The 22,512-nt window shown below is 44.9% G+C and overlaps 1 protein-coding gene across 5 annotated transcripts; it reads right to left on the reverse strand.

The window, feature by feature from the left end:
* Positions 1 to 4,551: 4,551 nt before the first annotated feature.
* LOC118217351 (P43 5S RNA-binding protein-like) lies at positions 4,552 to 22,505 on the reverse strand. Of its 5 annotated transcripts, none has more exons than XM_035399286.1 (9): positions 20,128 to 22,505; positions 19,028 to 19,124; positions 18,732 to 18,832; positions 18,305 to 18,393; positions 16,646 to 16,719; positions 15,010 to 15,090; positions 10,059 to 10,288; positions 7,378 to 7,431; positions 4,552 to 5,061 (listed from the first exon to the last, which is right to left on the reverse strand). In XM_035399286.1, exons 1-9 carry the CDS (start codon positions 20,260 to 20,262, stop codon positions 4,810 to 4,812), a joined length of 1,113 nt encoding a protein of 370 aa, XP_035255177.1. In that variant the 5' UTR covers positions 20,263 to 22,505; the 3' UTR covers positions 4,552 to 4,809. The 5 variants fall into 5 exon arrangements, with proteins under 5 accessions (XP_035255177.1, XP_035255175.1, XP_035255176.1 ...); XM_035399284.1 differs by having other exon boundaries at positions 7,378 to 7,500; XM_035399285.1 differs by having other exon boundaries at positions 19,028 to 19,148.
* Positions 22,506 to 22,512: the final 7 nt, after the last annotated feature.

Here is a 22,512-nt window from a genome sequence, read left to right on the forward strand (position 1 = left end):
AGTCTGCGGGTTGGTGATAGGGAGGCTGGTTAAATGATGCAGGAAACAGTGTTGTCTCCAGCTGACTGTATTTCGGAAAGGTCACCCTTTAATACCGACGATTCTGAGCAGCGCGTTGTAACTTTCGGAGAAAACACAACAGGGTGTGAAATCCATTGCCTTGGGAGACCACCGTTGTCCTCGTTTGCACGACGCTGGTCGGTGACTCTGCGGCTGTGGCGCTAGGCTAAGGCGGTGGCTAGCCGGCACCAAGCAGCCATGACGTTATCGGAGAACGGCACCCGCCACTGGGCTGGTAGGGCCAGCGGATTATTGCAAGGGCGAGCTTCACACCTTGTAACAAAATTAACAGAAATAGACATTTTATGTAATGAAACACAAGACGAAACGAGGCGATGGAAAGCCAGGTGTGTAAAGCAGACACGCCTCTCCCTCGATAAACTGCAGAATAGCGCATCGCCAAGCAAACATTACATTACATTACATTACAGGCATTTAGCAGACGCTCTTATCCAGAGCGACTTACACAACTTTTTACATAGCATTTTACATTGTATCCATTTATACAGCTGGATATATACTGAAGCAATGCAGGTTAAGTACCTTGCTCAAGGGTACAACGGCAGTGTCCTTACCCGGGAATCGAACCTGCGACCTTTCGGTTACAAGCGCAGTTCCTTACCCACTGTGCCACACTCCGTCACGATTGGTCACGACAAACAAGTTCTCGCCATCACACCCCCCTCCCCTCAGGCCAAACCAAGGTCCTCCCCCCATCCCACGGTAAAACCAAGCTCTTAAATTCAACATTACTTGCAGCCATTCTCTATCTCCCTTTGCAATAACTCACCCTTTTCCCAGCTGCTCTCTGCTAGGCTACGTGGCAAGGCTCGAGTTTTATGCCGTCGATTCGAGTTTTTGTTTCCGTTTTAATTCCACTCTGAGGATTTATCTTATTCATTACACAGCCCAGCTGAAAGAGTATATGTGTGTTTGTTTTTATCGAATTAATAGAACAGACGGAGAGCAGCATTACGACTGACATTACACCCGAGCGCTAATTACAAGCGCAAAACAGCAGCAAGCCTGCTCTCCACGTTCTGCCGTAGAATTTGCCCGTCAGTGTTTATAGTCTTAATTTAGAACCGGAGACCGCAGGCTGTAAAAAGCGAGCTAAACAAAGCCAGACTGCAGAGGTAATAACGCTACCAGCGGAGCACAAACAAACCGACAGCCAGGGACCGAGAATAAGAGAGGAGGGGCTGGCAGAACAGAGCTTTTCTCCACAGAATCCTGTTAACGGGCAGAATACGGTTACACAAGCCCAGGGTCCGTGGGCTTTGAAATCTGAAGGCCTGACCCCTTGTTGATGGAGTGTGTGCATAAGGGGGTCATACTCGGCGACGGTTCAAATCCGCAATACAAAAATATCGACACGCACTACATTTCCAAAAGTATGCAGCCACCCCTTCTAATTGGTGGTGCGGGCTATTTCAGTCACACCCATTGCTAACAGGTGCATAAAATCAAGCGTGCAGCCCTACACCTCCATTGATACATGCTGGCAGTAGAATGGGTCGGACTGAAGAGCTCAGTGACTTTCAACGTGGCACTGTCATAGGATGCCACCTTTCCAACGAGTCAGTTTATCAAATTTCTGCCCTGCTACCGCTACCCCAGTGCTGTTATTGTGAAGTGGAAACATACAGGAGCAACAACAGCTCAGCCGCAAAGCGGTAGGCCACACAAGCTCACAGAACAGGACTGTTGAGTGCTGAAGCCTGTAGCACGTAAAAATCATCTGTCCTTGGTTGAAACACTCACTACAGAGTTCCAAACTACCTCTGGAAACAACGTCATCACAAGAACTGTTCGTCAAGAGCTTCATGAAATGGGTATACATGGTCAACCAGCAGTATACACGCCCAAGATCACCAGCGAATTGCCACGGCCATGTTTCAAAATCTCCTGGAAAGCCTTCCCAGAAGAGTGGAGGCCGTTACAGCAGCAAAGGGGGGATGGCGGGGGGGGGGACTCCATAATCATGCCCATGGTTTTGGAATGAAATGTTCAGTACATATGGGTGCGATATTCAGGTGTCCACATACCATTGGAAATGTAGTAGAAGTAAAAATATGAGTGATCTGATCACCCATTATGGTTTGGCGGCCATGCATTGAGCAATATCAGACAGTGCCGCAACGATAGCCTTTTCAGTCCTTCAATTCACCAAACTACATCATCCTGCAGGCTGAAACCCAGAAACGTTGGGCGGTGGGGTGGGTGGGACTTCAGCAGCAGGGCTGTAGACCCATGTGCCATTGTGCAACCTTTTCTACACCTCTTCTGTTCATGCAATCCCTTCTCTATATGCTGAAATGTCATCTCGTCGCTACATGCCAGAATCTGATAACTTATAAATGTGCCAAAATGTCACCTCTTCTCAACATCCCTTGATGTAATCCCTTCTCAATATGCTAAAATGTCATCACTGCTCTACATACCATGATGTCAGCTCTTCTCCACATGCTATGATGTAGCCCTTGAAGTGAAGCTTATGACTGCCCATGTCCACTCTCCCTTGTGTCTGCATGTTCAACAAGCCAACCCCAGATCAACGGGCTCCAACAACATAATCATTTTGACCAAAAGCTATTTTTATGCCCAGAATCCTGTGTTGCTTGTACACATTGCTGTCAATCAGCATCTGTGCTCAATAAACTCAGAATACTGACATGGTGCAAATGGGATAATTGTTTGAGAAGAGGCCGGACAGAGGCTATTGTGACCTCTAGCTGGAGGAGGACTGAAGTACAATGCAAGAAAACAAGGGGAAACAATATGGTGGCTCTACTTATAAGCCCTATGGGATTAACTTCACCTGCACATTCTATTTGCATTTTTTAAATTCTTTTTTCTTTTTCTTTTGTAGATTTTTAAAATATCTTTGGCAATGCCCAACATGGCAACATCCATCATTTCATACAAGTGCAGGAATTTCTACTCTCTTCTGGAGCCTGTTGTCAGCCGTTGATTATTTTCCTTTGATGTCCACCATCACAGCTGCACAGTCAGTGTGTCGGAGGCCATTTTGTGCCCTGCCGCAGCACGGCAACCACTGGTCAATAGAGCGGAGCAGCTCTCTCGTCATGAGATCAGACATACATACATACATAATACATCCTTGACTACTACCTGGGTGACACTACGGGGTCCAGTTGGCAGTGGCACAGTCAGGATTTGATACCAGACCAAAGGGGACCTCACAGCACTAAAAACCAGCCTTTTGGTGAAGCAAGCCACCTGGCAACATACATGTAGGTTACGGATAAACTGCTTACTCTTAATCTGGAATTGTGCACGATGCATTTCTCATAGAACAGACGAGGCTAAACCGGCAGGCTGAGCACTGGCCACCCAGATAGAGAGGACCCTATGAGCCTCATCGGTGAATGATAATCAGTAGTAATTAAGGCCATTCACAGTGTGAATGAACAGATTGGTTATTTTCCGCTTGCACCACAGCCAACTCGATATTCGCAGCACACAGTTAAATGCATATGTACGCTAGCATCTCACTATATGGTCCTACAAGTCATGAATAGAAGCACAATTATTTACACAGCTTTTTAACAGTAAATAACTCACTGAAGAGATATTTGAAGAGGGCCAGGCCACTGGAAGCACATTGCTGCACAAGTATCTAATCCAAAGTGTCTATTTTCTGGTCAGATCGGACTGCAGCTCATGCATTTGAGTCGACACAAAGCATGAACTGAATGTCTAACTGCAGTACTGTTGTACAACTTCAGTCGATATCTATAATGCAATTTCATGGTGTTGGACCTTTTGTACTTCAGGGACTCCGACAGAATATCAAGTTCCTGGTCACACTCAAAAGCTCCAAACGTTACGTGAACAGTGAAAGCAGACAGGATTGAGCTGAAAGTCTGGTTACAGACCAGTGCAGGTATGTATGTATGAATGAGGGGGCAACAGAATTCAAACTAATGACATCCCTTTATAATGTGGACAGTATCATGCTTTGGGATCACCCGTCCAACCCGCCCCTAAAAAGCAGTCATGAAACATCTTCATAGAAGTGTTGCAAAACAAAGAAACCCATTCTAGATGACCTGCTCAACAGATGGCCCTTTCAAACTGTAAGCAGTTTAATGACAGGTCTTAAAGTCAGGTAAAGACTAAGGGTTAGGGCAAGTGGAACCACCATGCATCCAAGTTTGTGAACTCAGCCACTCTAGAGGTAAAGTGCTTACTCACACACAAGAACCATCTGAATGATGGTCACTCCCAAAACAGCATTTAGACTCCGAATGAACTCGTCTTAATGTAAAAATATTTGGCCAAATACATTTCCTGTTGTCTAGCCTTAAATGTGTGATCAGTAGATCAGTTAATCATGTGAATTGCGACTCGACCAAACCACCCTCAGGTCCCCCTCCCCACTCCCGAGGCCAGAACCCACCCAGTGTTAACATCCATCAATATTAGGGCCAACAAATATTTGGGTTATTATAAAAAGCTGCAGTATATTGCTATTTGGGGCAATGTCCCTCTTTATTGGGTATATTCAACAAAACATACATAGAACATACAAGGCTTATGGTCTCATTTAAAGAAAAATACCCACTTTCTCTTGTCATTTGTACAACAAAATTTGACTTAAATTCAGGCTGTCAAACAGTCAAGCCCATTCCAAATAGGAACAAAAAAAAGGGTCAAGAAAATTAAAGTTCAAAAATATTCTCAGGGATTTTTTTGGGGTATCCGTCCCCTGCCCGTTTGCCTCTAAACCTTGGCCGGGGGGGCCTGGTTGCCGGGCGCTTTGAGGCTGAAGAGCTGCTGCAGGTTGACCTCGGGACTGACGAGGCGCGGGATCTTGCGCTCGTTGAAGAGGCCCGAGAGGTCGGCCTCCACCTTGGCCCGGCGCGGGAAACGCAGGCGCAGGGCGAAGAGGCGCCGCAGGTCCTCCTCCACCAGGGGGCGCTGCTGACCGCCCTTCAGCCGCTTCTGCCACTTCTTACTGGACCGCCAGCGCTTCTGCGGTTGCACCAGAGAAGGACCGGAGAAGGTCAGTGAAACCAAACACGTGTTAAAATGGAAGCCAATGGTGAATGAAGTTAAAATGGAAGTCAACGGAAAACGATGTCCGCAAATGAGAAAAACCAGCAGGTGATATTACATTACAATCACTCGGCATGCACTCTTATCCAGAGCGATGTACAGGATGCACACAGGAGAACACCACCGGCTACGTTTACGTGCATGTCATTATTCAAATCGTATTCGGAAAATTAAAGTACACCAGTTATGATACAGGGCGGGTAAACACCTTATTCAGAAAAGCAAAACCCGGTTAAGCCCTTATTCTGAATATGAATAATCCAAAAAGATAACTTGTAAACATGGTGTATGCATGTACAAATTCACAAGAAGTCTTGGGTGTCAGCGAGCTAGTTAACCGTTAACATGTACATTAGTGTTTGCAACCATGTTATTGTCCTTTTAAAGTGAATCGTCAAAAATAGAAAGCATCATAATACTGATTTGTTTCAGGCTGCAAAATGAAAGATGTGCAATTTATTCTCAAACCACAGACTAAATTACACACAGGTAGAAGGCCCTGAAAGCAATGCATTCTAAGTAAGGCTGTCAACTCCAGCGATTAAACCAAAATAAGAAAATTGAGATTAATTCAGTTTAAGTTGAAGCATTAATCATTAGAAATGAATGCTGTGAGTTCATGTTGATAACCCTCATTTTAAAGAAGCAAAGAACCATACCAGCAGTCCACACCCAGGGAATTTTAAATGCTTCATACAAATGGAAGAATAATTAGACGCCATTCTTCAGCACTGACCCAAGGACACAAACAGAATATTCAGCTGAACGTGTACAGGAATAAGACTGCGGATAAGGTTTAATAAGAATATGGGTTATTCCTTTCATGATTCATGTAAATGGGATAATCAGAATATGAACCTAAGCTGAATAAGGATAATTAAATCAGAATATGGTGCACATGTCAGAGTAACTCTCTGGACTATTCATCTGGGTCTTCACATGTCAAGTTGTCACACTCGGTGAAGCCTATTCCTCTCTGGCGAGGATCACTATTAAAGAGATACTTTTTGAGCCACAATGGAGGTCAATGACAAATGTAGTCTATTGATAGAGAGCATAAAACTAAAAACTGGACTATGCCTCCTATCCAGTCACAGGATAAATTTGAGAAAGGCCTACAGGTGTTCCCCATAGGAGTCATTATTATGCATTTTTTTTTTTCCCAAACAGGGGAGGCAAAGAGGGTTACAGATTAAGATCACAGACCAAGATCACAGACCAAGTACGCCATGGCCACAAACCAAAGCCCTGTCTGGGACAGGGACTTCGCGTAGAGGTCGCGAGTCAGCCACTCTACAGACTGCACCACACAAGCTCTCCAGAATATTCCCATTAAAAAAACCAGATCAATAATCCAACCTCGTCAGGAGCAGACGGTTTCAATTTCTTTCCCAGTTCAAACAAAGACAAAATCTGAACACAAGGGCAGTGCGATAAATATGGGACAAGCTTTTTTAGAAGCTGTGCCCTTGTCCTGCTGGCCTACAGGGAGGAAGGGAGCCAAGGAGCTGCACGTGCCTGAGAAGTGACACTGCTCGTGGTCGGTTTCCTCATTTTTCCTTATTAAAACAGGAAATGATGATTTTCAGATCCAAAATGTCTGCATCTGAGGCAGAGGACGTCATAAGCGCACACATCAAGGAGACGACGATGTTCTGCAATAAAGCCAAATGCTAGTGGCTCCCAGAAAGATATTTATGGTCTGAAAAATCAGTACTTCCCGATTAATCTGAAAAAACTACTTACATGCTCCCCAAACAGCTTTAAAACCAACCACAGTCCAAATGTGTATGTGCTCGCACACTTAACCCGCCTGTGAACCTTCAAGGAAAGCTACCTTCAGAAATACATTAAATCAGCCATCTTGAAAAATGATATAATTCCCATGCAGCAGAAACTGAATGGATTCATAAACCACTGAGATTCAAAATGCTGCTCAAAGCACAATGCCCCCTCCCCCCCCCCCGACACACACACACACACGCTGCAGCCAGGTCACAAAGTTTCCATTCCAACCCTCAGCTGCTTGTACAGCAGTGGTGTTCATTCGTGCCCTTGGAAAGCCACAAGGTCATCTGCTTTCTCCTCATCCTTCACTCATCTGTGATAAAATGGCTGCCGATTTTTTACAGTGCAAATGACCCAGCAGCTCCCCGAGCACAGCGGTGACCACCTCTGCCCCAGCGCCTCGGGCCTGTCGTCCGGGAGAGACGTGGAGCGACTCGCGCTTACCTTCAAACCGGCCCCGTGCGGGTCGTGGTGAACCATGTGTCTGTTCAGGCTCTCCTGCAGGGGGCAGCAAAAACCACCAGTCAAAAGCCAGACAGCTCTGCGGTTTTTCCTGGAGACGCACCGCTTCACATCCGCACAGATGGGAAATGGATAACGGCAGGTATTTAGGGCTTAGTCTGATGAGCGTTTCGCAGTTTCACATTTTGCAGAAAAAAAGGAAATTCACCACAGAGCAGCGTGTGCATTCAGAACTGCGACAGACTGAGACTAAAACTGCAGACAAACGTAGCACGATGACAGTAATAATGGCGTAGATAATAAACGCTTAATGGCGGCTATGTTCGTGTGTGACCTTAGCATCTGATGACTGATGCCCTGTAGTCTTTTTTTTTTTTTTTTTTTTTTAAACAAAAACAAACAGAACAAAAGGGCAGAGGAGGTAAAGTCATAAAATAAACAGACCTAATCAAACCAGAACAAAACAGAAAAAGGAAAATAAACAAAGAAGAATAGAAAAAAAAAAAAAATATATATATATATATACATACACCCACCCACCAGACCCCCCCCCCCCCCCCCAACACACACGATGCCCTGTAGTCTTAAACTGAGCTCAAGGGCATAGGAAACAGCGGGGGGACGGGGGGGACGGGCATGTCCTGCCCCAATATAGGAAACAATTAAACGTGTCCTCCCCAATAATTGTACCAAAAAAAAAAAAAGAAATAAAAAAACACTCGCCATGTACTTTTATTTTGAAAGGCATGCTGCAGGAGCACCGTCAACAAGTCCGGATTGGTCTGGTGGAACCGATGAACTTTTCCACCAACTATAACATTTCTTGTGGGGGTAGGCGGGGGGGGTAGGGGCTGAGGAGCAAATGTGCCCCCCCCCCCCCCCACCCTCAATGTCATACTCACTCCTACACCCCCGACTGGGCTAAATGGGGGAGTAAATTAAGTTGTACGCTGTTCTGTGTTGAAGTGCATCGTCTGGCAAGCTCTTAATCCAGGAAGTTCCATTGCAAATTAAGAACTTCAGTGAAAACTGTGATAACCGTTTCCCCGTCGCCGATTTAGAACCCGGCTTAGCGCTGTGGAATTACACCGTTTGAGAGACATCAACCCCGGCGACCCGTCTCCTTCGTTGACGCGAGAGGGGATGGACTCTGAGCACTGCTGTACATTTTCCGGAAACCTCCGGAGGCAAGAGAGCTCGCCCTAAACAGACACCATCATCATAAAACCGCTCAGTTGTCAGTTTCACTGCAGCTCTCGATCAACGCGGCTGAAAACCTCTCCCTACAGTAATTGCCCACTTTCTGCAGCACGTAAATTGCACTTAAAAGGAACACAGAGCATTAATTACTGCGGCAGCTAATGAACAACCGTAGAAACTGCAGAGAGGGCAATAACACAGGAGTGCATTATGGGCCATCTGCCCTTCACAAAACTGCCCCCGCTGCCCTCAAAAGATTCTAGGATGAACCGTTCCAATTTCAACTTGACAAGATAAACTGACTGTGAAATCTCGCTTCATCGTTCCACTAGTACTGCAAAGGGCGGAGACAATATGCACCCACAGCGCAGGGGTGGGACCAGTGCAGGGGCGGGGTCAGTAGTTACAGCATAGGGACAGGGTAAGCGCAGGGGTGGGACCAGCACAGGGGTGGGGTCAGTAGTTACAGCATAGGGACAGGGTAAGCGCAGGGGTGGGACCAGCACAGGGGTGGGGTCAGTAGTTACAGCATAGGGACAGGGTAAGCACAGGGGTGGGACCAGCACAGGGGTGGGGTCAGTAGTTACAGCATAGGGACAGGGTAAGCACAGGGGTGGGACCAGCGCAGGGGCGGGGTCAGTAGTTACAGCATAGGGACAGGGTAAGCGCAGGGGTGGGACCAGCGCAGTGGCGGGGTCAGTAGTTACAGCATAGGGGCAGGGTAAGTGCAGGGGTGGGACCAGCGCAGGGGCGGGGTCAGTAGTTACAGCATAGGGACAGGGTAAGCGCAGTGCAGGGGCAGTACACACACAGGACAGGGGCAGGGTCAGTACACACACAGTGCAGGGGCAGGGTCAGTACACACACAGTGCAGGGGCAGGGTCAGTACACACACAGGACAGGGGCAGGGTCAGTACACACACAGGACAGGAGCGGGGTCAGTACACACACAGGACAGGAGCGGGGTCAGTACACACACAGGACAGGGGCAGGGTCAGTACACACACAGGACAGGGGCAGGGTCAGTACACACACAGTGCAGGGGCGGGGTCAGTACACACACAGTGCAGGGGCGGGGTCAGTACACACACAGGACAGGAGCGGGGTCAGTACACACACAGTGCAGGGGCGGGGTCAGTACACACACAGGACAGGGGCAGGGTCAGTACACACACAGTGCAGGGGCGGGGTCAGTACACACACAGTGCAGGGGCGGGGTCAGTACACACACAGTGCAGGGGCGGGGTCAGTACACACACAGTGCAGGGGCGGGGTCAGTACACACACAGTGCAGGGGCGGGGTCAGTACACACACAGTGCAGGGGCGGGGTCAGTACACACACAGGACAGGAGCGGGGTCAGTACACACACAGTGCAGGGGCGGGGTAAGTACACACACAGTGCAGGGGCGGGGTAAGTACACACACAGTGCAGGGGCGGGGTCAGCGTAGGCCAGCGCTCACCCTCATGGCGAAGGCGCGCTCACAGGCAGGGTAGGCGCAGCGGTGTTTGAGCAGCTGCAGGTGCGTCTTGCGGATGTGGTGCTGCAGGTTGAAGGTGGTGGAGAAGTAGCTCTGGCAGCCCTCCCGGGGACACAGCAGCACGGGCTTCTGCAGGGCGTGGCGTCGCCGGTGGCGACGGAGGGCCTCCCGCCTCCCAAAGCTCGCCTGGCACCGTGAGCAGGCGTAGGACGCTGGGGGGGGGGGGGGAGGAGGAGAGAGACGACGTCATCGCTACGCCACGGCCGTCCGCCAAACAGCCGCCGGGGGGGCGGGGCACGACAGCTACGATGGGCGGGGCACGACAGCAGAGGGGTCATTCCAGGGGTGTGACGCTTCACTACAGTTCATTACAATCGCATTACTCAAACATTACATTCATTACACAGTCTGCAAAGATTCTGCAGCAAGCTTTACATTACATTGCATTTATTTGGCAGATGCTTTTATCCAAGATGATGTACAATAAGTGCATACCGGAGGTCACTGGAACGACTACAAAACACAGGCCCAATAAGGTACAATACTCATTAACAGCCTTTAATGTACATTTATTTCCTAAGCCAACACTGATGGGCAGGCTGGGGGGAGGGTGTAACCAGAAGCAGTGAGAGACTCGTTTAAGAATAAAAATCTAAATTAGAGCCAACCGAAACTAATAATCACAGACAACAGGCAATTTAAGTTTTAAACACAGTATGTGTTCCAGGAAAATCCATCACGAGACTTCCTTGCTGATACATGGCACCTCACTGCAGCGAATTAGGTGTAATAAATTCACATCCCGAGTTACGGAAATAGGCCACATTTCTATCAACCAGCTCACAAATTTCTAAAGACCGCCAGAATTTGATCCCAAGCAAATGTGGAGGCTCCACGTGACAACCCTCCCGCCGCACTGAATTCTACGGTTCAAAAAAAGAAGTGCAGATGCTAGTTGGGCTGTTACAAACTGTAATGTCACTGGGTGAATTCGGGGATACAACTTGCGTGAATTTTTTAAATCTCACTCAAAATACAAAACAACACTTCTCTCTGTCAACAGAGAATGTTTCTTCGTGTGGTCATATTTTCAGGCAGCACTCTCAATCAGTGACAGAAGAGACTGTAAAACGGCTGACCGTGCTAAAATTTACAACCCTGAATTTTCACTGGAACTCTACACACGAGCTTCACCACTTCGTTAATTCATAATTATTTTAAAATACCTCTGCTCCAAACTATTATTAATACTACCTTTTTCTGTGCAAGTCAAATGTTATGCAGCTGAAATATTTAGTATTTCCCATTGCTTTAAACAAAAACTAACCTGCCTGCAGTGAATTAGACTGAATTAAACACAAACGTCCCTCGTTAACATTGCTGTCAATCATCATCTGTGCTTAATTAGCAGTAATTACAATCAATGTAGTTAACTTGGGCAGTGCTCTTGGGATAATTGACATGGTTCGACAAAAAGGCCATCTTGCTAGCAGAGAACTGAAGTACACACAAGACAACAAGCAGCGAAAGTGGTGACCCTATCCAGAATGAGTTCAACACCGATTTGTGACCTCACACGAGAACGCACAACACTATTTGCATAACTGACATCCCAACACAGCAGGACAAGTTATTTAATAATCGCTTGGCGAACAGAGACCCCACCCCCAACAATCTGAGTGTCTGCAACTATACGATTGACTTCACTACATAACTGAAACACCCCATTGGAACTGCAATTTCTGCAAAGGCATTTAGAAAGAGCCACGGTGTTCCACCAGCCATTCCATGCCACAAACAGGAAATGATGCCTCCTCCAACAGGAAATTACTCAGCCACTGTGGGAGGAACGGGGGACCAAAGCTCGCACTGGATCCTTGCAGCTGACACAATGCCGACTTTCACTTTTTCATGCTGAAAAACTGAAAAAAGAAAAAAAAAAAAAAAAAGAAAAGGAGAACTCTCTCTAGTTTTAATCTGTACTTGTGAAACTGAATCATCCCATCCCCAACTGGCACCAACTCCGGATAACCAGCAGGCCAAGGCACAGTAGCCAAATTCAGCTCAGGAAAGTTAGCATGAACCGCAAACAGTGATACGAACTCCTAGAGCCTGAGTGCAGTGTGAGATACTCAAACACAAAATACACATCGCGCACAACTGTCAAAGCTACCCAGAAGGGCCGTAAAGTTGAATTCGGCATATTCCCAGCAAGAACATTTGTTTTCAGTACATTCCTGGAACATGGAGAGTTAGGACACATTTGTTCTTTCCCAGACTGAACATTCGTCCACAGCCTCCTGGATGTCCCTGTCTGCAAGTCACACGGAACACTGAAGGACAGGTCTTAGTACATTATTCGTTTTTATTAACCCCTTAAGGCACAAGCCAAATCTTGCCAATCCTTGCCCATTTAGGGGGTACCCTATTTAAAGCTTTATAACTCCAGATGTGAACACCACAAAGACTTGAAAAATGGCTTAAAAGAAGCAAGACATTTGTACAATTTACAATACTAATGCAGATTATTTTATATTCATAATTTTGGAAGAAATAAAGTGCCACAAATGCAATTGTTTTGACAAAAAATCAAAAATAAATCTGCACTTAAGTTTGCAATGAAATACTGAGAGATTGCATATATACAGGAGGTTAAACAATACATGTGCTAGGTCAAAAACTTCGACCACAAGTTCATAAAATCTAAGGGTGGATGTGTGGAACTACTATAGATGTACGAAGCAAAAACTAAGCAGTGTACCCAGCGTCTCCAAATCTATCCAAAATGTCTAAATTATGCATTGCTGTAAATCACAACTTATTCACGTATTTCACTACAAATCAACTGTTTTGACTCAAGAACATCACTGTTGCATAATTTTCAAATGGGAATTACAAGCTTTCAGTCAGTACAGTGGTCTAAAATAGCTAGGTGTCCAGAAACATATCCAAAATCTCTCCGAAATTGAATAAAATGCTTTTTGTCCATTATAAAGCATATAAATGAGCCCCTTATGAGGGTTTAAGATGAAACATTGCTATCAGATAAAAAAAATTATGCAAAAATAGTCACACAATGCGGTACAGTACCTAAATGTGTAATAATTAACTCGTGTGTATTTCTATACTCTGTACTCTCGTATGTTTTCTTGTATGGGGATGAGACAACATGAAAACAATTTTCAACCGTCCACCACGTTTTGGCAATATTCCAACTCTGACGTCATCACTGTTGCATGCTTCACAAAAACTATTACACTTCCATCTAACGCTTACATTACAGTGTGAAATATTCACATTATATAACACCACTAACCTATTTAAAGATACTCAATTTCAAAAATAATGTATATAACCAAAATATTTTGAGCGGTAATACTTGCATAGCAATGATGAAATCTTACCTATGTTCAGTAGATGGAGACAGAGACAGTATCAATTATATTGTTCTATTCGCTTCTGTTTTGCTCCAGAAAACAATGTCAGCTAGGTCTATCAGCAAACATATGGCTTAGCTATGTTCAGAAGTCCTCAATAATAATAGTATTTTCCAAGAAATTACGAAATATCCTTGAACACGTTTCGTTAGGTGCAGCGTATTTGTCTGCTAACAGAGTGAATGTGTAAGTGAATGCGATGCCAAGAATATTTTCTGTTACGCTGACCTATAAAACGCTATTCCAAAAGCAGAATTAGACATGTTATACATCGTTAGAAAGCTTATACTCTCACCTACTGTCAATCAAGCCAGACTGTACTAAAAAGGGCGATGACGCCGTAAACAACAGGTGTGGTATTACGCACAGCTATTTTGGAAGATACCCAGGCGTCACAGATGCGCGTATATTTCCCAAACGGATTGTCCAAGACAATATATGATCACGCAGTCTCAAAAGGGACATCTCTACACGTAAAACCAACAGTAAGGTTTTATATTTATTCAATATTTAGTCCCAGATATTGACTGTAGAATGACATGGTATCATTTTTAAAAACTTTTTCTCGTTTATTTCGTTATTCAGTGAGCAGCGTTTTCACTGCTGTATAGGCATATCTTAGGGCTATTGTCGGGTTTATCTCGTTGGTATGACGGAATACGATTTTTTAGTGGTGAAAGAATATTTTTATGAATGCCAAGATAGACAATATTGTCCATTATGTGTTTTTTAGATGAGACTGCAGAGAGGGGGTGCGTCTTAAATGAACGACCAGAGCAACAATGGTGGGGCTGCGAAACTCCGTTTTCGGCATAGTTGTCGTGTGTCGTCTACTAATGAAACTAAAACAACGCGTTTCTGTTTCTATCTCACACGTTGGTTGCAGTAGCGCCGAATGTTTGACTTTAGTAATCTAGGCACGCGGGCGTGCCGACCACTAGGGGCTGTGCGCTGAGAGGTTAAGCTATTTAAATTTAAAATGTGAACAGTAATTCACGTTGATTCTAGCAGGAAGGTCGGTAATGTTAAATCTATCATTTCAAAACTTGTTTGGAACATATATTTGATGTGTGGCCTCCTGTTTTTAATGAATAAATAACCAAATACCCACGGTCACCAGTACGTTCATATGCAAAACGCCTGGATATTCTTCAGTGACAAGGACAAATGGGCTGGGACAAAAATACATTCAAAGTATATTTCAGAAATGTTCCGATCGGAACGTTTTATCACAAACAGACGCCAATCTAACTGGAATCTCCTCCTAGGTTCTTGAAACACTGTGTGCCTGGATGCTTAGAGTTAGTTTTTAAAGCCTCCACCATTTTGTATTTTACCTTCATTTGAGAATCCCACAGTTTGCATAAAGCACAGGGTCGCATTAAGCTTTAATGAATAATAAACGTGTAATACGCACTGCAGTTTACAAGCTCTGTCCAGACCCCACACCCTACAGGGACACGATTCGGTTAGGTCGGTCGGGTTGTCGCGGTTACCTGGATGCGTCTGCGCGTGCTTGCGTATCCTCCCCCAGGTGCGCTCCACCACCTGGCAGCCAATCACAGGACAGGAGTAGCCTGGGGAGAGAGAAGCAGCGCTGTAGGGTGCACACGACCGCAGCCCAATCCCTCCCTCCCTCCCTCACAGCCCCGCCCCCCACAAGCGTCAGGTCAGACAAACTTTACTACCCCCCAAAGGAAAATCTGTCTGGGACACTAATGCTGCTGCATTACAAAAAGATTAAAAATAAACAAATATGTGCCCAGCAGTCACAAACACAGAAACACAATGCAAAATGCACATCACATACACACACACACACACACACACACAATACAAAACACGCGTGTCACATACACATGACATCACACAATATGAAACACATGCAGCCACATGTAGGACCTAACTCACAAAACAACGCACACACCCACATGCCCATACACAAGACATTACACATCGCCCTCATGCAACATCACCCTCGTGACACATCATATCACCCCCACGCAAACAGAGTAGGTCCAAGTGCCACAGTGTTTACTTACACCGCAAGAAATCGATAATCCAAATAAGTCATCAGCCAGAGTGTAATCAGTGCTGGCCTAACCAAAGACCAGGAGCCTGTATCAAAGCACGGTTACCGAGTTAGCTGGGTAGCTGCATTGAATAAAACTTGTAACAGCTCTTTTTACTTCAGCCCACATTCTAGATTTGGGAGGGTTAAGGGTTTTACTCAGTGCAGTTATTTGGCTAACTCAGGCTTTGTGATACAGGTCCCATGCCTTTAAGCTGTTCATTTCCATCAAGTGTTGACCAGTTTAATTCACACAGGGACAGATTAATTCTTGTACCCTGCTCCTCAAACTGACCCAGGATCAGTGAAAGGTGGTTTCTTTGATTGATTGACAGTTGGGCACAGGATTATAGCCCAACCATCCACCCATAGTAGGTCAACCAGCCCTGAAACACTTCACTGTCTCAGCAGAGAGCAAAGACGCCTTCCTGTGCAAGTGACAACCATAAGAGCAATGCAATTTCAGCCCACGCATAATGGACTTCAATTGACTGCACAAGCAGAGATGTTATTTCCAGACCCTAAATGTCTCAACCTGAGGGAGAGGACATTATGCCTGATTGCAAAGAATGAAAGCAACAGCACTACTGGCCCCCATGGGCTAGATTTCAGTATCTCGGCTATAAAGGGTCACGGAGCATTGGGTCTAGTTTTAGGTGGGGCTTTTCCGAACGCCTATAAGTGTAGCTCTACCTTCTCCATGAGAAGACCTGGGTCAAACACGTATTTGTTTTGGATTCAAATAATTTTCTACGCTTTACTGATTTCGTCTGGTGTACTGGAACCAATGAAATGCTCTCAAAAAGCGCAAAACCCCGCCTTCTGATCATATTGGCAGGCTCAATTACACCAGGCAAGATCAACAGAGCACAGAAAAGTATTTGAATCCAAAACACATACATATTTGACCCAGGTCTGTTCCCCGAGTCACTCATAACCCATTCAGCGGCTACCCAGCCACGCGTCCACACAGTGATGCAGCAATCAGGAAAAGGCGCCCAAGAACCAGCCAATCAGACTCAGAGACAGGTTTAGGGGGGCGGAGCCCTCCCGGGTCTCACCTGCGTGGGTTCTCTCGTGAGCCCTGCGAGCCACACGGGTCTCGAACTCCGCCCCGCAGCCCTCCTTCACACACCTGAAAAAGTTGGGCGCACGCGCATCACCCCGCAAATCAATTCAGCTAAAGTCAGGCTATTCCCCGGTCGTGTTCATTCGCTAAAACCAGACACCCCTTCTCGCGCGCGTCTTAAATGCCGACTCAGTTTCCCCCCCGCCCTCCTCCAAGCGCGTTAATATTTCATCTTACAATTTTCCGGAGAGCCGTCACAGATCAGTGGCATTAACACTACACACCAGACACCTGGGAGACAGGTGAAAACAAATAAAACAAATATTTACACAAAAGCCTTCAGCGTATTGAAGGCTTGAGGAAACAAACCCAAGCCGTACGGAAGAACTTCTCTGGCTACTGGAACACCTGCAACTTGCTTTTAAGAGTTTTCAGAGAGCGCTTTAGTCTAAAGCTCGTGTTAATTGCAATCAAAACCAAATTTCTGCCGTTTTCCGAAACACGAATATCTGATCAAAGTAATTTGAAGATTACCGCTCTCGGTGCAAATTTATGAGTATAAATCTCTCAGCAGCAGGCTTCATGCAAAACATTCAGTTAAGGGTCATCTTAAAAGCGCTGAACAACAAATTAAGAGTGAAGCTGCATACAAATAAGGCCGGTTTTCCCAGATTCCGTAAACACATCAGTGGCTGCAATCTTTCTCTTAGTCCTTCATTATGGTGATGCCATATATAGGCGTGCGTCAACTTCAGACCTCTGGATGCTGCCCGTCACTCAGTTCTTAGATTCATAACTCGTGACTCTTATTATGATGCACATCACTGTACCAAAATCTGGGCTGGCCTTCTCTCCATGTGAGAAGAGAGCACCACTCATTTCTCCATTTTCAAAGCTCTTTTACATAGGCCGCCATCTTATCTCGCTTCACTTCTTACATAGAGATTTAGAGCTCCTCCGACTGTATTCAAGATTGTCTTCTGCTACTGGTTCTAGCAGTAAATACAAACCGTGGATGGATTGCTTTTAGATATTGTGCTCTATCCACCTAGAATAACTTACAAACCTAAAAGCTTCATATTCTGGGCTTCATATTTAGAGCACTCATTAATGGTCTGGTTAGTTTTAATTGTGACTATGTTTAGAGATGATGCTTTCTGATATTCTGCCAATACCTGATTCTTGTCTGTTTTATGGAACTGATATTTTGGTTATATACGGTCTGCCTATTTGATCGTTTTAATTTGATACTTCTTTTATTTGGAAACTCGGCACTCAACACGTCTTCTCCAGAGCGTGTATAATGGTTGGATGAAATCTAATTCCACATTCAATTCCAAAATTTTTTCATTAATTGCACACACTTTCCAGATGGCTCCTGTATGGTTGTGTACATTTGTTCCTGGCGGTGCAATTATTATAACAGATGCACGGTGAAAAACAGCTTTAAGCACAGCTAAGCTAACCGAAGAGGACTACAGGCACGACTGCATTAAAGGGTTTTAAAGCCTATTTAATCACACCTCTGTTCTGATTGGGTGAATAAGAACCAAAAGAGCAAAACCTCAGATATCCAGGCCTTTAAAGCAGTATCACTCAATAAAAACCTTCAGCTTTTCCATAGATGCCACAGTTCTGCCACAACAATTACCTGAAGTTTGGAGAGACGCCATGTTCTTTCAGATGCATCTTGTACATCCTGCGTTTCCGGAACATTAGATGGCATTCTGGGTGACGACACTGAACAGTGGACAGCCAACAGGGAGGAGACAGACAAAAGTCAAGCAGAAGTGAACATCAGTATCTGATTGACAGTAAAACAGCAAACTACCCCGGAAAATATTTGCCACCGGCTATGTGTAGTCATTCAAAGAAGACAGACAATAAGGAACGTGTGTAAAGAGAGTTCAAAGGCAATCACACCATAAATCATTTTTACAGCTTATGCTGCTATAAAGATCATACACTGGGATGCGTTTAATTGGTGGAAATGATCAACGGAACGGGTTACTGCGCTTAGGAGCCAGATATGGACAAGGTATAAATTATGGTAATCTGGCTCCCTCTATTGAACAAACCTTGAAGTACGTGTCCTTGTTACCGTGGGCATACAAGACATGCCTCTTCAGTTTGCCAACGCTAAAGAAGCTGCTGGGGCAACCCGACTGAGTACATCTGAGGAGAAGCAAAAAATGTTCCACTTTAAATTATTACAGCTGCAAATAATTAAATTAAATTTTAGTTAAATTTGAAGAAATTTGGCCACCAGATAGTAAACCCACCTGGTAGAAACAACGAGTGCTTTATATATTCAAATTGCCGTTTTTAATAAAAATTCCGTAATAACCATTTGAAAATCGAAATATTTACCCAAACTGCTTCGCTCCGGAGTGGCTTAAATTATGGCGGCTGAGGTGAGACCTGCGGGAAAAGCGTCGGCCACAACCCGGCTGGGGGCACTGCAAGGGTCGCTGGTGTGGAAACAGAGGCGGCGGCTGAACGGCGATTATTAGCACACAGTCCAATTGCATGTAAAAAATACTGATTAAAGCAGCACAAAAAACTAGTGTCAACATCGCACTGCTATAATAATGCGATGCGCATGGATGGATACGAAGGCACTATTTGCAAAGTCAACTAAAACAAAGTATGAATCGGCTACATACTGAACACATTGATTAACGTAGTGTCCAGTCATACGCACGATCGTGGTCTATATTAAGAATGATATATAGAGCAATTCGTTTAGGAAGCACCAATAACCATCTTCGTCCCCGACGTGGCTGCTTAATTGATGCCTACGGTTACCGCGTACATTTAGGACGGCTTACACTAGTGGAGTTGACCTACCAGTCGTAAATTACTCCCTCGCAGTTTCACAAGGCTGATTGCGAAATCAGGTCGGAGATGGTGAAGGTGACAACAAAACCAAAACAGGTTTCTCCTTGTGGCCGCTATAATACTAAAGTAGTTCTTTAGGCCTACAATTTATGTCTGGCACGCGGACTTCAATGTTATTTTGCTTCCTGCATGCGATCGTGTTCCACATAGTTTAATCAGCGTTGGAGTTAATTTGACGGCAAATCAACCAATTAAAAGGACTTTGCCTTGGATCAAGACTCAGTAGGATAGCCAATTCCCGGGCAGTCTAAAGAGCGTCATAATAGACATCAACCTCGAAATTATATCAAATATATTATTAGCCCCCGTCTCAATACAGAATGGAAACCAATTTCTTATCCGTCATTACTTAATTTATTTGAGCTCGAACATGCAACAAACGATAGTAAAGCCAGTATAGTCTGTTTTCACTGTCATATGGAAAACTTTTTTTTATCTGACAAATCGTTTAGGCAAAGTCTAAAAACTCTATGTCACTTAATTAAATCAACTCCACAGCAATAGTCGCGGTAAATCAAGATGAATTAAGTGCATTTTTTCGGCCTTCGATTAAATATATTAAATGTAATTTACCGCGCCAGTATGGACCGTTTCGTGTTCTTTCAAACGCCATTCCTTGGTGAACCTGGCTCCACATTCGGCGTGAACGCAGTTAAATAATTTTAGACGTGGTATCGCATCTAGTTGCCCGTGGTTTACGCTGTTCATTCTCACACTGCTGTAAACTTTTTTTCTCTCTTTCTCTTCTTAGTCTGACCACGAGAAAGAACAATACGATTTTGTTTGACACTGTTATGTGTCCGATAGTTCACTGGGCCTTCTATCACGTGCGGGCAATAACAAATTAGTGAAAGCGAAGGAAATTGTCCTATTTAATTTCCCTTAATTATTCGAAGTTATTTTACAGACTTGTTTCAAAAGTGCAATGTAGCAGCGTAACATGCTTTTACACAAGAGTGCTTGCAAATGTCAAGATTGCGTGATACCAGAATACGATTCCTTATGTGGTCTCTATCGAAAGAAAAGAAAAAAAAGAAAGGCCTACTAGATTATTTTTGTTATATTCCAAGCTAAATCTGCTGAATTGACTGACTAACCCAGACATCGTTTTACTTTCCAAGAAGGTGTCTGTGTGTAAGCAATTAAGCAATTAAGCGGGCCCTCTTTTATCCAGGCTGTCTAAACCTCAATGGCACACGTATAAACTGCTGCGGACTTGATTGATCGCGTCAGCACTTTCATTTGAGTTGAAACACCACACGACCAAGGGAATTTTCCATTAAAAGCATACTGATTTATAGACTAGCACACTTCTCATAAAATACACAAGTTAATCAAACACAGTGCAGGCCTTCTCGAGATTAACAGGGGAAGTCCTTTACCCTCATCAATGTCTACAGGCTGCGTAAAAGCAGTTTCCTCAGCACATACGTCCATCACACACACGATTGTACAGTAACCCAATAAAACACTCGTCAGATAAAAGTATTCTCTGGTAGTAAGTCAGGTGAAAGGCAGCCGTTTGTTCACAGTGTGGAACCTGACAATCGCTGAGCGTGTGTATTAGAAAGGGGAAACATTTCTGATAGTCCCTTTTCGATGAGAAGGCAAGTAGTCTTACAGATGTCAGTGGTTGTCTCTGTCCACCGGCGCTGTCGGACACTGGGAAGAATCCTCTTTTGCGTTAGACGTAGCTGTACCAGCCAGCAAACACACAGCCCCATCTAGTGGCCAGCCTTCTGCACAGCTTTCGTTCCGCCACCGTTTTCCAAATCAGCAATAAGGTTGAGGAGGAGCACAAAACCCTCAATGCAAGATGTGTCGAAGGGGTGCACAACTTCAGTCCTGAAGTGCACGCGTGCGTGTGTGCTGGGTTTAGTTCCAACAACTATTCTAGCGTAACTTTGCTATACGTACCGATGTAGATTTACTCCGATAGCTATCAGAGCGCAAAAAAGTGTTTTAAAATGCATTTTACAGCTGCAGAGGTCAGATCAAATAAATGATTGAGGCTAATTAAATAACAGAAATTGGAATGAAATGCCGAAACGGATTGGCTGTCGTTGTGCACCCCTGGTCAAGTGTCATGTCACAGTTTAGTTTTGGCATTGCATTAAAATGCAAAAAAATATTTTACATACATTTCTAAAATGAATGTGCCTGTAAGAAAGAGGAATTAAGTGCATTAAAAATGTACATTCACATGACGGAGACCTATGACATAAATAAAATTAATCATAAATATGCGTACAACACAATCCTTTGAAGTGGATTATGTATACAAATGTTCAGCCGCATACTTTGGACCTCAGGCCTAAGATCAATGGGTGTTTCAGTTTTGTTTTTTTAAATATGGATAATATTTCTCAAATTCTAAAGTAAGGGAGTTAAACATGGAGTGTCGCCATTTTTTGATGGTCAAAGAGAATCGCTGACTCAGGTCTGAGAATGTTCAGCCAAGGAGGTTGTCAGTCTCCACGCCGTCTCCACACCAGCTTCAGATTCACAAGGCCTCGCACGTCGACTTTGGTTCTAAAACAGCACGAACTCTGCGTCCCTACTTTAAGGAAGCACTTCTTACAAAGTCTCATTCACAAAGGTTCCAGATGCCAGCTGGTTTCCCCTTCAAAAATAAATATCCACAAATATATATCTATATTGAGAAATTTAGGCACATAGACATTCGTACTTATGGCTACAGTCTGCTTGCTACTGCAAAGGTAGTGAGGTCAGGGGTGCTTGGCGGACATTCGTCGACCCGCGTTTCGCGGGGCTGCCTGTTTCCCTGGCCTGAAGGCACAGGTGGCGCAGATCCATGAGGCTGCTGGGGAGCAGGACCAGGGACAGGGACCATTAAGGTCACAGCGCTGCAGCGTCTGGTGCCGTAAAGCTGTAAACCGTTCTGGAGAGAAAAAAAGGCCACGCCCACCCCGGTGTCCCCCTGGGAGCCCCCCCCCC

This window comes from Anguilla anguilla, chromosome 17 (assembly GCF_013347855.1).
Source record: "Anguilla anguilla isolate fAngAng1 chromosome 17, fAngAng1.pri, whole genome shotgun sequence".
In the NCBI taxonomy this organism is placed as follows: Eukaryota; Metazoa; Chordata; class Actinopteri; order Anguilliformes; family Anguillidae; genus Anguilla; species Anguilla anguilla.